Genomic DNA, 15,333 nt, shown 5'->3' with positions numbered 1-15,333 from the left:
GGGATCTTCCCGGACCGGGGCACGAACCCGTGTCCCCTGCATCTGCAGGCAGATTCTCAACCACTGCGCCACCAGGGAAGCCCGGAAACCCTATTTTAACGGTCCCTTTTCAGTTTCTTTCTTTGGGGGAGAAGCTGTCTGCGGGAGGGCTGGAGTTCCCCTGCCTCTGCTCTGGTGTAGGCACTCTGCTTGGGATTAGATTTGATTGGAGACCCTTGGTCCCCTGCATGCTCCCTTTTCCAAGGCATGGAGATCTTCGCCTTTCCCATTCCAGGGCCATTGTGCAAAAAGGTCAGAGGCATATGGTTTGGTGTTCATGCTGGCTTACTTGAGCAGTCCATCACAGTGGTTCTTGGAGCCAGAGAGAGGTATTGAGGACCATGTGTTCTCCAGGGGAGGCACTGTGGTATGGTGGCTAAGAATGGGTGTCCCAGTCCCAGCTCTGCAGACACGCCAGCTGTGCAAGCTGGGAAACTTTCTTACCTGTCCTGACCCTCAGTGCCTTTATCAATACAATGAAGATAAATATAGTAGCTTCCTCGTAGGGTTGTTTTCAGGAGTAAATGAGATCATGTATATGAAGCACTTAGTGTGCCTGACACATACTAAGAAAAGGTTCAAAAAAAAAAAGGTTCAATAAGCAGTAGTCTTATTACTAATAAAATGGATCTAGGAGGTGGCATTAGTTTAAACAAAATCTTCAGGCAAATGCTGGAAGTACCTGCCTTTATTCTCTAACAAGTGTCTCTTTCCAGTGGGGTCAGATAGAAGCCCATAGGTAATATTTTAATTTAGGACAAAACTTCAGAGAAACCCTTGAACATCCACTCACTTGCCTATTTATGCCGAGGGCACTAGAGATGCCTGTTGGCTGCATAGCAAATGTTGCTGATTTGTGAGGTACTAAAATGTTGGAGTACTTTTTCAGAGAAGAATTTAAAACTTCCAGAAAATAGTATGATGTTGGGGTGAAGAACTTGGGCTCTTGAACCAGACTATTTGGTTCAGATTCAGCAGGCTCCACCACTCCACCCACTGGCTGTGTGACCTTGGGCAAGTCACTGAATATCTCTGTGTCCATGTCCTTGTCTGTAAAATAAGGACAACAATCCTGTGTATCCTGTAGGGTTGGTGTCAGGTCTGAATGAATGAATACCCCTATGACGCTTAGAACGGTATTCGGCAAATGGTTGGCATTCAATTGAGGTTGTTGTAATTATGATTGTGGTTATTTCTTTCAAGGTCGCAAACTTACTAGCACATCATAGAATACCGTTGACCAAATTTTCTAGCAACAGATTATCTGAAAGTCTTGAGTATTTATATTTGCATGCAAAAGCCACAATAATTCCTTGTGAACAATGAGAGGGACAAAGGTGCATTATGCAGACAATTCTTACAGCTAAGCTTTTTTAAAAAATATATAACTGTCCAGGAAGATTCTACGTGATCCAAGACCCCTTCATCTTGCTCTCCCCTTTAATACTAAAATTGTTAATCTTAGAAATATACAACTAAGAAAATAAAGGCAAAGCAAAGGAAAAATATAATTTACACATGTAAATGTCTGCAGTGGCAAATGGATGTGCCTCTGATAAGCCTGTTAAGGGAAGGAGACAAGAAACCATCCTTTGTGGGGCGCCTCCAACGTGCCGTTGTGCTTGGTCTTTACAGACCTTTTTTTAGACCCTGTATGCTCTATACCTTTGCTAGTAGATATTGTTATTATTGTTTTACAGATGGGGAAATTAAAATTCGGGGATGTTACGTTCCTTGCCCTGGGAGAGAGGAGGGGATCTAGTGAGCAGGCGCAGAGCCTAGATTTGACCCACATCTCTCTGACCTGTGCTCAGGCCAAGACACACTGCCACCTTCTCAAGGTAGGGACCAGGTCTGATATATTCTTCCATCCCAGGGCGAGAGAAGGGGTTCAATCTATGTTTGTGACATGAAGGAATTAAGCAATTAATCCAAAATCGCTCTTTGTAGCTTCTTTATGGTAACAATTCTTTGGTAGAATTCTGAAGCCAGAAAGAACATCTGTGGGAATGTTAGGAAGGGGAGTTTATTCAGAAAGGCATGTCAGTGTTTGAGAATTTCCAATGAATACTAAATTGTAGGGAAAGGAACCAAAGTACATATATTTTTAAATTTGGTACTCTATAGAAAATATAATTTTCAATGTGTTATAAGCGTTTGAGTGGGTTTTTAAAAATCCGACAGCAATAGATGATATATGATAAATGTTAAATCTTCTTTTGAAGATTTTGATTCTTTTTACAGTCAGTAAGGCCGTTTCAAAAAAGGCTTGGTCTCTTTTGATTTGGTGGGGTTGTATTCCTTGGGGTGAACTGATCTATTGCCTTCAAGACTTCCGGCCATCAGGTAGCATACTGGAGTTAGGGGTCAGTGACATTTTCCCTCATTGTTTTAATTGCTAGAACTGAACAGTTACCTAAAGTACCAAAGAGAATTCACCTTTGATGGCTTGATAGAAACTCTACATCATATATCAAGCAAAGCCAGAAAACCAGATAGGATATCAATTATCAATATAAAAGTGCTTAAGAAACCAGCCAGAACTAGTATTAATCATATTTAGTCATATGCTTGGTTTATGGCTAGAAGAACAAGCTAATGAAAGTCTCTTGGGAGAAAAAGGGAAAGGGAATAAAAAATATCTGGACTTGAGAAGAATGGCATATGTAAGTAATAAAGGAGGCAAGAAATCAGAGATGGGGATGTGGGGGTGATGGGGGACCGGTGAGAGGAAATTTCAAGAGAAGAAGAAAGACGGCCATGATTAAATGGCAAATAAGCAGGTTCAGGCAAATAAGGTCTTTAATGTGTTTTCTCATTGAATTTGGCTTAAGCGTCTTTTGTAATAATGTTTTTTGTACACTTCCTACTCTTCTGGTTTGAGGCATGGGACTCTCCATGAGGGCTGTCTTCCCAGCTTCTCCTCCCTGGCCATGTAGAACCAGAAGTTGAAATAACCCTCTTTTAAGTCCAGATGAGGCTCCCCTAGCTGAGAGCTCTGTGAGGCAAGACCTTGGTCTTTCCTCACCGTACCCCTGAGAACCATGCTTGCCCACCCCATATTTTATGACTCCAAGCTCTCACTGCCAACAGCCCAGGTTCAGTCCCTTGTCGGGCAACTAAGATCCTGTGTGCTGTGCAGAAAGGCCAAAAAAAAAAAGGGGGGATTGCATGTTACAGTTGATGACTTGTCATTTTTTTCATTGGCAGTGTTTTTTCCTAGTGGTATAAAATAATAGCATCTTAACAATCAGTGGTGATATAGATTCAATGATCTGTGGAGGTAGGTGCTCAAAAATTATTTGTTGCTTGAACACATGCAATAACATATCCCCCTGGTTCTAGTTCACGTAAAAATGAAATGCTTAAGGTTGGGTCTGGACTGTGCATTGGTCATGGACAAGGTGGAGTGGAGGGTTGTTCTGTGGTTGTCTTGGCTGAGAATTTTACTGCTGTATCCTTTCCCTTCAGTGGAGCTGATAGATGGCTTTGTTCATAATTCCAAGTGAAATGTTGAACCAGTTAAGACATACTCCCGATAAGCCAGGTTTAAAATAATAAGCAGTACTTTTGCCTTAATTATCCAGAAAAGTGCTTAATGTTCTACTTTGGATTGCATATCCATCAATATTTCTCTTGAAAATCCATGAAGATACATTGGTGGAGAAGCAATGGTTCCTCTCTCTCTCTCTCTTTCTCAATAGAACGAGTTGCAGATTCCATTAGGATAAAGTATGGGTTTTTAAAATAAATCAGGATCTTTTTACCCATCATCATCACCAACACCATCATCTCTTAGAGAGGTTCCCAATCTACAGAAGAGACAAGTACACATAGAGAAGTACATTTCCTCACTTCAAATTTGATAGTCCACCTTCAGGATATCAACTAAGTTACACCCTATATTTAACTTTGTGAAATACTCTGCTGTTTTATAGTGTTCTGATCTCAATATAGTTTGGTTTCCTTTGAATGGAAAATTTGAATATGATTCTGATATTGCAGCAGGATCTGTTATACTCTTCTTTGTGTGAACACAGAAGGGGAAAACCACATAAACATTTTTAAATGTCAAAGCCTGGGATGGGAAGGGAGGCGATATTTAATATTGAGCATATGCTAGAATAAGGCCTTCAAATGAAAAGTATCCTGATTATTAAGATATATGAAATACTTTGGGGGTCTCCATTATATAGCCATTTCAAGCAGTGGTGTTTTTAACTTCTAAATTGTCTGATAAATGTGTTAGGACAAAAATGGTGTAAACACTAGTTTTGGCTTAGCGAAATATTTATATATTTGCCAGAGAGCTTGAATTTTGACAATTTGTGACATCATTGTGTATATAAAATACAGTATATGAAGGCAAATTATATATCCCATGCAGAAATGTGGATACATACATAAAGGAAAATGAAAATAAACTAGAGCATTACAGAAGTGCTTATGAGCCTATGGCATTTAACACATCTCAATCATTTATGCAGTATTTGATATAAACATCAAAAACATAATTTGATGTTTATATATGAACACATAAAAATAAATAACATGGAAAAATAAAGTTGTAGTGAAATTTTCATTTTCATTTTTCCTTAGCACTTTTATTTTTAAACAATGTTATGACTGTCATCAAATCAGCCAAGTTGAGAATTGAGCTGCATCAGTAGAGACAGCCGGTCTTGATAATTCAAACCCAAAAGACCTTTTCTCAAGGGATATATTCTCTGGTGTGTTTGGTCTGGATAGTTTCGTACATCTCTAATTGATTCTTCTGTGTACCTTGCATGAAGACGATATCTATAATTCAGTGCAATATCTGTAAAGATTTAAAAACCTTTTTTAAAAACCTGAGTATTTAGTGCTACGGACACAACTCAGAAGGTGGAATTAATATGAGAGTAGGTGGTGATAGGGTATGCATGTGACCCAGATTTTGAAGATATTTATCTTTCAGTCGAGATGCATTTATTGAGTACCTACCATCTCCCCAGTGCTGTGCTTAAAAGACGTGTGTTGCAGTGCAAACACAGCATAAAATGTGGATCCTTCTCATAAGGAGCTTACGTGCAAACTGCGCTGATATGAACAGTGAACTTCCAGTGTATATTAAAGTGCCAGATGTGGTGGTATGCTGATTAGAGGATAGAAATATGTACTAAAGTTTTATGTGTACAAAAAGGAAGTAAAGGGTCATTTAATGGGGAAGAGATGGTGGGCTGGAGTCGTCAGGAATAGATCCTCAGAGGTGGTGGAGCCTGGGCTGGTCCTTGTAGGAAGGGGAATGGAAGTATATCTCAGAGAAAGAGAAGACTATTCGTGGAATGATGGGAGGGAGGTGAGCAGGGAGCACGTGGGGGTCATCGAGACACTGCCTGGCATCATTTTGTGAGTAGTGAGAATAGAGTTAACTCGGTACGTTGTGGTCAAATAATAAAAACAGTGAAAGCCAGACAGCTAATTTTACATTTGGTGTTTTAGGCTATGGGATCTGTATTAGGTAACTGCACCAGGAAGTGCTATTATGAAAGCAGTGCTTTCACGCCTTGGAGGACGTGAGCAGCTAGACTTCTAGAAGGTGGTTAGAACAGTCCAGGCACACTGTGATGAGGACAACTGCTTCTCACAGCTGGAAAGGCAAGAAAGAGACTGCAAATGACTGTCCAAAAATATTGGCCATCAAGTTCTTATGACCATGTTAATATAAATAACTGGCAAAGATTTCATCTCAAGCCAATTTTCTTATAAATTTAGATTTTGGATAAGAGTCGTAATTGAGTAAATAGGTAGTTGTGTACAATGGGAAAAACTGAGATCAAAGTAGAAGCAGGAAACTGAACTGTGATCCAGAATGATTCAGGGATCATTGTGATTTAAACACAAACTAGGGGGAAAAGGGTCTTAAATTTGGATTAAAGAGGGGTAGAATCTCCCTTAACAAGAATGCAATAACCCCTTTGCCCAGAGAACAGCACAGAGGCAGTGCAGCGTATGTGCCCTGGAGTCACACTAACCTGGCTGTGTGGTGACTAGCTTTGTGGCCTTGGGAAGGTCGGTTTCTGCATGTGTAAAACAGGAACGATAGCTGTATGCACCATTTAGAGTTGCCATAAAAGCTAAATGAGATAATACATATAAAGTGCTTGGTGTATAATAAGCACTCAATAAAAGGTAACTAATAAAGAGAATAAAGCCCCTTTTTTGTATTCAACTTTTAAGAGAAAGAAATGCCAGTAAATAAAACTCACATGAATATTTAGATTCCTTGTTTTTTAAAAATGAAGACAAAAATCTTATATCACATAGCTTTTGATTGCGTGGATTTAGCTTACTCTTTACACCTTGCACGTGTACAGGACTCTAGAAGGAGAACTGGTATTTATCCAGTAATGACCCTAAAGATTTTCAAAATCTTCATCAAAGAAAAAACATCTTATTGAATTTACTGTCTTTACTAAGACAGAGTATTAGACTAATATAAAATGGTTTTGGGGGAAAAAAGTCTTACACAAAAAGGGTTTGCTAGCTAAACCTCCAAAGCAAATTTCTTATAATCCCACATTCCCTGATTTTCTTAATTACTTGACTATTTAAAATTTTACTTTTCTTTTGGAAGTAAACACCATCACCTACTTCTTTGGCCATCTTCTTTGTTCACATGCTGATAAGTTTCAGGATGTATCAGTTAGGCACTTAATTATTGATTTGATAAATCAGTTTTCTTTTGGCCTGATTTAGCTGTCTAAAATGCATGTGGAACTTGTTACAGTCATAAAAATGAAAAAAAAAAGAAAAGCAAAAATCCAGAATAATGTGAACAGAATGTCATTAAGTGAACATGATAAAGCTGGAAAGCATCTCTCTTGGTTAGAACTCCTCTTTGAAATTGTTGGGCTGCCTCTATCCTGCACAGATTATCAAGGTCATGTTCAAGATTAAAATGAGCTGTGGGACAATAAATTGCCCTTTATAGCAGAAAAACATGCAAACAGAAAAGGAGACCTAATGTCTTTCCACATGCCCTGATTTTTTTTCTTTCTGAGCCTAATACACCTATTTAGTCTAATTTAGTTTTAGCTTTAGTTATGGTTTCTAAAATTACAATGTGTGCGAGGGCTGGAATTTTTTTCTTCCAACAGCAATTAGAGTGTACGTAATATGCTTTTCTCTCCTCCTTTGGGGAATGGTAAGAATCACATATCTCCCTCCTGTCTCCGTGTTTAGTCAGCCTGCTGTGGGGACGCCTCTCACGGGGCCCAGGGTGGGAACAGTGCCTCTCCAGAACCAGCAGCCCCATAGCCTTGCATCTAGACTGGCTCTCATGTCATCAAAGTGTTAGCCCCAGCAAACAATGAAAGTACAATAATGTCTTTTTAGATTGTGAAACTAACCATACAGAGTTATTTGTAGATTTGAAAGTACGACTTAAAAAATGTAGTTGAAGCCACTGTTTTTTTGTTTTTTTTTTTAAATGACCACAATACATGGGTTTACATTTTAAGTTTTCTTTCCCAAGAAAGCAATGACAGGACTGTTAAGGATGCTGATGGTTAGAGCAAGAAACCTGGGAATAGACAAAGGTTCTGCAATCAGTTCTCCTTCACTCTCAGCTGCCATCATCACCATCTCTTTGGCTTATCCTGGCCATGCCATTAACATCTCTTAACTGTTTCCATAAATTAGAGAACTTTATGCAGCTGCCACACACAATCATGTTTTCCTCAAAGCCCACGTCATCAATTTCTTCCATCATTCAGTCAGCGAGGTTTTACTGAGTGCTTACGATGTGCAGGGTGCAAGATCATCTTGGATGGGTACGAAATGGACTACATCTTCACAGAATTGCCCCCTGGTTTTTATAAGTTCTTTGTACGTTTACTTTATATTATAGTTAGATGATAGATGATAGATATAGACATACATAAGTATTTATAAAATCATTTTACTAAAGGCTTTGAATAAGCGCTCAAGAAATACCCACTGCGTGAATGAATGAACAAACCGTACTGGTGTGGCTCCCTGTTGGCACTTTTCCACAGCCAGCTCAGACTCCAAGGTCTCTCCTGCGTCTAGGGAGTTGTCAGGAATGTCTGGAATGCGGCAGCACTGGCTGAATGGAGTTCCTCTCTGATAGATTTCTGAGTTGTCTGGTTTCTTGGGCAGAATGATTAGTGGCAGAAGGTGTAGGAGCCACTTCTGGGCTCTGAGAACTATCTGGGGTTCCCTCTCTGAACTGTGGCGTACCTCATAGTCTCCCCGCCACCCCAGTCACCCAGGTTTATTTCCCACATGAGAGTGGAGCCTGGAAAGAATTTTCTCCAAATTGCATTCAATGCCGCATTTCCATGTTTGTGTTTGAATTTAGCTACTAGAGAAAGTATCGGATGTAGTATTCAAGGCATTAGATTTAAAAATATGTATTTTTCATTCTTTTCGAACTATTTAGATTAAGATTTTAAATGAAAGAATTGCTTTGGAAACACGACTACATTCCTAGGTTTAAGTGAGACACTTGGGTCTATCTGGTCTAGGATGGCAAGCAAAGCTTCCAGAAATCCCCCTAGCCCTCTTCCAGCTCCTTCTCTCTCTCAGGTGATTTTCATACAAAATGTCAGTGGCTCCAAGATGTAGTTTTCTCAAAACCCTCATTCTGTTGAATTGGCCCCATAGAATGATCATGACTTCTTTTTGAAATAGAACTATGCAAAGTCTTGAATTCTATTACAGAATTTAATACCAATAATTACTTAAAATTTAATGAATTTCACTACTGACTTAATTGCTTTTGAGTAGTTCCACTTAACTTATTAAAGACAAGCAAGGACGTATTCATTTAATGAGCAGCAGAGGTCTTGCCCTCACATCTGCCTACGTTCTCTTTTCAATTAATCAATTATAGTCCGATGGTGTGTAATTACACATTAAGAAAGTTATTGGATATCGCAGCATGTCTGTCCCTGGGGGACTCATGAATACACTAATATAACACACCTGTAATGACCTGTGCTTAGATCTACAACTTACACTCATTTCTCTCTCTTCCTCTCTCTTTGCTAAATTAAGATGAGAGCTATTACCATTAACTTTTTGAGTCACATCTAGTCAATGTGATATGGAGAGAGAAAGTGAAAAAGACTGAAAGAAAAGTAAAAATGGAGGAAAAAGACTTTATCTCCAAGTATGAGTAATCTGCCTTTTGAAATTAAGCTTCCTGAGAGCTGGTCCTGAGAGCCATTGCAGCAGTGGTCGGTGGTCGCCCTTCAGAACTGTGTCTGCTGAATCGTACCGAATTCTTGAGAAAATCAGGCCAGCATTATTTGAACTCAAATAGTGTCTTGCTTACCAGCTTCCTTCAATCTCCTGATGAGAGAAATAGGAAAACCTTTTGAAATCACATTCAGGCAAATTTGCTTGGCTTGTTTCAAATCAAACCAAAGTCTGGAACTGATCCCCAAGCAGGAGCGCTAAGCCTCCGCATAGCAACTAAGCCGCGTTAAAAAAAAAATAATAACAAAGAAAGAAAGAGAAAAGAACCCACTAAAAATGCAGCACAAACAAAGAGCAAATTTTACTACGTTCATGGCCTAAAGGCTCTGGTTATGTGAAGGGGTCTATTCCAGTATGTCCTTCTGATTTATGCTAAATCAGTAAAACCCAACAAGAACCTCTTAATCCAAATTATATAGTCAGAGACATTCTAAATGCCTAAACCAACCAAGTGATTTTAAGCAAATGCCCTGTTAAAATAAGCTTTTGATGTCTGCACTACTCCAACTCAAGAAGCAATCTGTTGACATTTTCGGCAAATGCTATCTTCGTCTGAGACAGAGGCAGCCGTGGCTTCTTCAGAGTATTTTTCAGAGTAAAGCGGTTCTTCTCTCCTTCCCTCCCTCCTCCCCAACAAAACCCCCCGCTTCTATTATCCCCTCATTGAAGTACTGACACGGTCAAGTCTATTGTGATGAATGGCTGTCCATCAGGATAGAAAGAAGGATACATTGGTACTCAGCTAGCAGATGCTCATGAACATGCAAATGAATGTGGTGAGCCTCCTTGGTAGGGAAGGATTTGCTTTGTTGATGTTCTTAACTCTACAACCAATTTTGGGCATTTTGTGTGCTGTTTTCCCTGCTTACAGCCACTGGCCGCGCATACCCCACTGTCACTTGGGCAAAGCCTGCCTCTCCGTGTGCCTCCTGGGGATGCCCAAGACCCCGCTGGCCCAGAACAGAGGATGTGTGTCAGCGGCACAGAGGCACCCCATGTACTTTCAGGGTGTGTCCTTTCCTGGCAGTCCTGGCCTGTCGGGACAAATGTCTCTACCGAAGGGGCTGTCTTCCTGTGTGGGCTCCATTTGTGGCATCTCATGGGCCTCCATGGGGTTGGATTGTAAATAGTGGCCACCACATAAAACATGCCATCTGTACCCCTGTGGGTAGTAGGATGGAACACAAAAAAGATTTATTCCAGGAATATGAACTGATGTTTACAGACATGCCAGGGCTGGCTTTGAAAACACAGTGGAAAACTGTCTCAAAAGCAGTTTAAGTACCATGTAATAGGAGTCTCAAAAAAGTGCTATAGGAGCATGAAGGAAACCTCTATGCCCAGGGAGATGCACCAAGCTGGTGTGTCCGCACCAAGCTGGTGTTTCCACACCAGTCCCCTTCCCCCCGGAGATGGGAGGTCCCATGAGGGAAGGCAGGGCCAGAAGGCGGAGGGTGCCTGTGGCTCTCATGCTTTGGGGGCCTAGAGTCCCCACAACCCCCAACCCCTGTAATAATTCCTTAAAAACTGGAGGGTAAGGAGATAAGTTCAGATTGAACAAATTGGATTGCTCTTGGGAAAGTTTCCTTATTTGCTGGGCTGGGATTCAGGGCTGTGTTGGGGGGGTGTCCTTTGTTGAGGGCATCATACCCACAGGCAGACACAGGCACCTTGGCTATCGGGGTGATGACTGCACACCCTGGGATTTGCACAGCCTTCCCAATTTCACGTTTATCATCTGTTTTCACAAACCAGTGGTCCTCAGATGAGTTCAGGTGCCCAGCATTTGGAAGTAGTGTCACTCTTGGGAACACTATGAATTATTGACCTACTTAATCCCCACTGCGTGAACTAGGAGTGATTTTTGCCATCTGTAATACACATATGAGGTACAGAGTCATAAACAGTTCAATAAATACGTTATCAAGCTAACTAAGCAGGAGTGACAGTTTCTTGTTTCCCATTCATATTCCTTTGCTGCTTGCCCATTGGTTTTGTCATCTTTGAATGCTTTGCTAGCAGATACTGCAGCCTCCGTCTGTGAGATAAGTCCTTTGCTACTGAATCTGGGTAATTCCTGTTTATGCATGCTGTAGTTACTGCCTTGTGATATGAGTTTATTTCCCTGCTCAGCCTGTTCTGGAGACCTGGCCACTCCGTTTATGAAGAGACTGGGGTCTCACCTGAAGGGAGTGGCATCTCATATATCTAAACTCAATCCCGCATCTCTGCCCCGACCCCGGTTGCCACCTATTTCCCCTTCCCACCTCCTTCCCTTCGGAAACTAAGAAGGGTGAGGGCAGGGGATAGGCAGGCTTTCTTGGCCCTCACTACAGTGTGGATGTCGGTGAGGGCGCCCCCTAGTGATTTGTGGTATAATAACGCCCTCCAAGTTGGCCCTGAAGTTGGATCCTGTGTCTTGACCCAGGCCTGCAAATTGTGCCAGCACTTTAGGACCTGTGAGTTTGATATATTAGAGTCTCTGTGCCAGACTGTTGTGTGTGTGTGTGTGTGTGTGTGTGTGTGTGTGTGTGTGTGTGTGTGTGTGTGTGTGTCCCTGTGGGCGTGCACGTGCATGCAGCAACTTTTTACGGAGGGCTTTTATATCACAGGACTGTGAGAAGCTCAAATAAGACATTCCAGTTCATAAAAACTTTTCAGCCCCCAGGAACTTCTTCCTGGCTTCATTTCCCCACAGGTTACAGTCACCTGTCAGTCTGCTCAGAGACATCTTCCCCTCCTCCCATTTCCTCGCCTCACCTTTCTGTCTGTTCATACCCCGTGCTCACATTTCCCTCAACTTTTTACGCTGAACAGACCAGCCATTGCCCAGCAGCCTTTGTGCCTCCTGTATTCTCTGAGTATATTTCCCTTTTGTTCTCACATATTGTATACTATAATATCTTTTTTGAAGTTCCACAGGGAATAAAGCAAGTCAAAGGAGGGCTGATGCTTGTGCCTGCTCTTTATAAAGACCAGGCAGCTGCCATTTACAGACCCATGGCGGGGTGGGGGCCAGCAGGGCTGACGTGGGGCAGCCCCAGAGGTGGTGAAGCTCAGGCGTCTCTGCCTCTTGCTCAGTTAGCTGTTCTTCTCTTACTAGAGGTTCTCCTGCTGTAGCTAGATCTTGAAGTCTTCTAGTTAAAGCTGAGGAAGATATATAGGAGAAAAACATAAATTTACAAAATCAGTGCGTTAACATTTCTCCTCAGTGGTCTGGGAGGAGACAAAGTGCTTTGATTGAAGTAGCAGCTCCAGCTGGTCCAGCTTAGAGGCAAGCAGTGTGTCCTCGGGAGCTGAGTTTCAGAGCCACCACCCCCAGAGGCTCTGAGAATGTCCCAGGAAGTGAAAAGCTTCAGCATCCTGGTGTGGCTTCCACGCTGCCTCTGGCTCCCGAAAGCAAACTCCAATCTTCCCTCAGACCATAGTCCCTGTCTTGGGGTTCAGAAGATACGGTTCCGTTGACTGTGAGCTGACCCTCCCACCCCACGTTGTCTGTAGCCCCTCACTATCAAAATGTGGTCCACCCACTGGCAGCCTGGACTCTACCTGGGCCCCTGGCAGGATTGCAGACTCTCGGGCCCTACCCAGCCATCCTGAATCAGAACCTGCATTTTAACAAGATCCTGGGGTTGTCATGTGTACCCTAAAGTTTAAGAAGCTCTGGGCTAGGGTATTTTCATCCTGTAAATTTGGGTCTGCTTCAGCGGGCTTCTTGTCATCATAGGACACCTGCCCACAACGCACTCAAAAATTCACACCCCGCACTCCTTCCCCCGCTGGAGTCTCTTTCACAGCCACTGAAAATCTTATCCCGTACAACAGATAGAATTCGTACCCTCAGCTGAGAGAGTATCTTGCTGGGAGTCTCTAGAAGGAGCAGGTTGGGGGCTGGTAAAGGTAGATGGGATGGGGGACACAGCCTCGAGAGGCCGCAGCTCCACGGGAAGTTCAGCCCACTGCTTTAGTGCCTCTGCATATTTGCAGTCTGAGTTTTAGGGCTCCAGTTTGGGAAGAAAAGGTGAGGCAGTTGATGGGAAACTGAATTCCAAACAGCTCCTGGTGCCTGGCATTTGGGCTTCATTGTTTAATCCCCGAAGGGAAAAGACAGGGTTCCCGCCTGGCATCTCACCCTAGGAGAGGTGGCTCAGCCTGGTGGGATGGGAGGTGGGGTCCACAGGCTGGGCATGGTGGAGGATAGAGGGGCAAGGTCTGAACCAAGATTCATCCCCTTGTTTTCTGCCTGGAGGACCAGGAGAGGCTGGACTTGGCTGGCTCCCCTCTGCTCAGGCAGGTGAACGTGTGCCGTGGCAAGGGTAGCCTGGGCAGTCCCGGTCCCTGCCACGTGACTTCTAAGTAGCTGTCCACAGTGGTGCCCAGCTTGGGGCTTAGGACCACCCCCACTCCTCCCTTCCCCCCCAACCCTGTGCATTGAACAGGTGAGGGAGCTTAGCACATGGCAGACTGGGAGGCCTTGGGTTTCTCATAGTCTGTTGTCCACACCAAGAAAGGGAATTGGGAAGAAGGTGTGTGTGACAAGGGATTAGGGCCAGTGAGCATTTGACCTTAAGTCCAGTCCTGGGGATGTGCTCTGGGTGATGTTATTAATATGGCTACTGTACCTTTTCCAGGGCACCTGGTTTCAAATGTTCTGCCTGTTGTCACTATAAATCAGCAAGATGACTTGGGGCTTCAGCTATACATCCCAGTCTGCCTTACACGCCGTGGCAGAACAAATATAGGTCAGGTCATGTGTCCTGATTTTTTTTTTCAGGCAATTGGTGACAATTTATTGCACAACAGGAAGTGGACAGTTAACTTAAAGGATCATGTCTGTGGCCACCTGGAATTTCTGGGACAGGCCTGATGTAAAAGATTCTGGCCTGTTATCATTAAACTCCCAAGGAACACTGGTGCACCTCCAGCTGGGCCTTCATGTTCTGCTGCTGATGTCAAATACGGGCATTGTTGCAGAAAAAATTAAGTTAATGAATATAGGGACTTCCCTGGTGGTCCAGTGGTTAGGACTCCATGCTTCCAGCTGTGGTGGGCGTGGGTTCGATCCCTGATCGGGGAACTAAGATCCCACGTCCCTCGTGGTGCAACCAAAAAAATTTTTTTAAATGAATATAATTTTTTCCATTTAAGAGTTTTTCTTCTAATTTTTCTTAAGCATTTGGTACCTGGTACCTATTATAGCGAGCATATGCTAGCACTTGACAAACTGAAGAAGCAGTAGAAAAGCCTTAGTACTGAAGGACTCAGGAAGAGCTGCTTATGTGCAGTTCAGGAGCCTTTTGTATGCATGTGGGCAGTATGTGGCTTAAGGTTGGGTTTTCTTGATGATGTACATGCAGTACAGTCAGTATAATCACATTTTCTGGGTATAAAATTGTTTTCAGTTCAAATGATAGAATTAACTGTATCAGCATTTTATGCTGTCCTCTGACCAGATGTGAGAGACTGTGTCAGTCAGGGTCCTAACGGCTGCTGGAGCTTTGGACCTCTTTACAGGGCCAGCTGGAGAGAGGTGGATTGGTGTGTAACCATGAATATGCTGTGATTTGAAGGACTACTCAAGGGGAAGGGATGGCCACCCACTCACCTGAAATTCTACCATCAGAGGTTATTTGCTTTGGGTTTTGATGCTATCTAAGGTGAAAGCCTTGGTTAGGCATTTGGGTTTTATCTGTCTGGGATCAAGGCCCTGAAAGAAGCATAGATAACCAAGGGAGAGACATACCTATGAAGGCGAAAGTGGGATAAACATCTTACATCTCACACATCACTAGTTCTGTTCAGAGCCGGGCTTGTCTCTTCCTCGACTGCCCAGGGGAACAAAGTGCTGTCAGTGACTTGGTTGGAATTGTGCTGTTGCTTCCCTCCGCCTCAGTTGTTTCTAAATGGTGATCCCTGGACTGGGGCATGATGAATGGGAAAAATGAGGATGCTGTTTTTTGGTTTTTTGTTTTTGCGGTACGCGGGCCTCTCACTGTCGCGGCCTCTCCCGTTGCGGAGCACAGGCTC

The 15,333-nt window shown here is 42.9% G+C and overlaps 1 protein-coding gene across 6 annotated transcripts in view; it reads left to right on the top strand.

Annotated features, from left to right (window-relative positions):
* The window catches only part of SOBP (sine oculis binding protein homolog), a 159,572-nt gene that overhangs the window by 98,104 nt on the left and 46,135 nt on the right, over nt 1–15,333 (top strand). Inside the window, exon 6 of one of the 6 annotated variants that reach the window (XM_028494590.1) lies at nt 1,740–1,880. The exons of the other annotated variants lie outside the window; for them this stretch is intronic. Within the exon in view, the coding sequence (XP_028350391.1) occupies nt 1,740–1,880 (141 nt within the window). The remainder of the gene's footprint in view (nt 1–1,739; nt 1,881–15,333) is intronic. 6 annotated transcript variants of the gene reach the window in all.

Source organism: Physeter macrocephalus, chromosome 10 (assembly GCF_002837175.3).
Source record: "Physeter macrocephalus isolate SW-GA chromosome 10, ASM283717v5, whole genome shotgun sequence".
NCBI lineage: Eukaryota > Metazoa > Chordata > Mammalia > Artiodactyla > Physeteridae > Physeter > Physeter macrocephalus.
The sequence above is the reverse complement of the archived record's forward strand: the minus strand, read 5'-3'. Positions and strand labels throughout refer to the sequence as shown.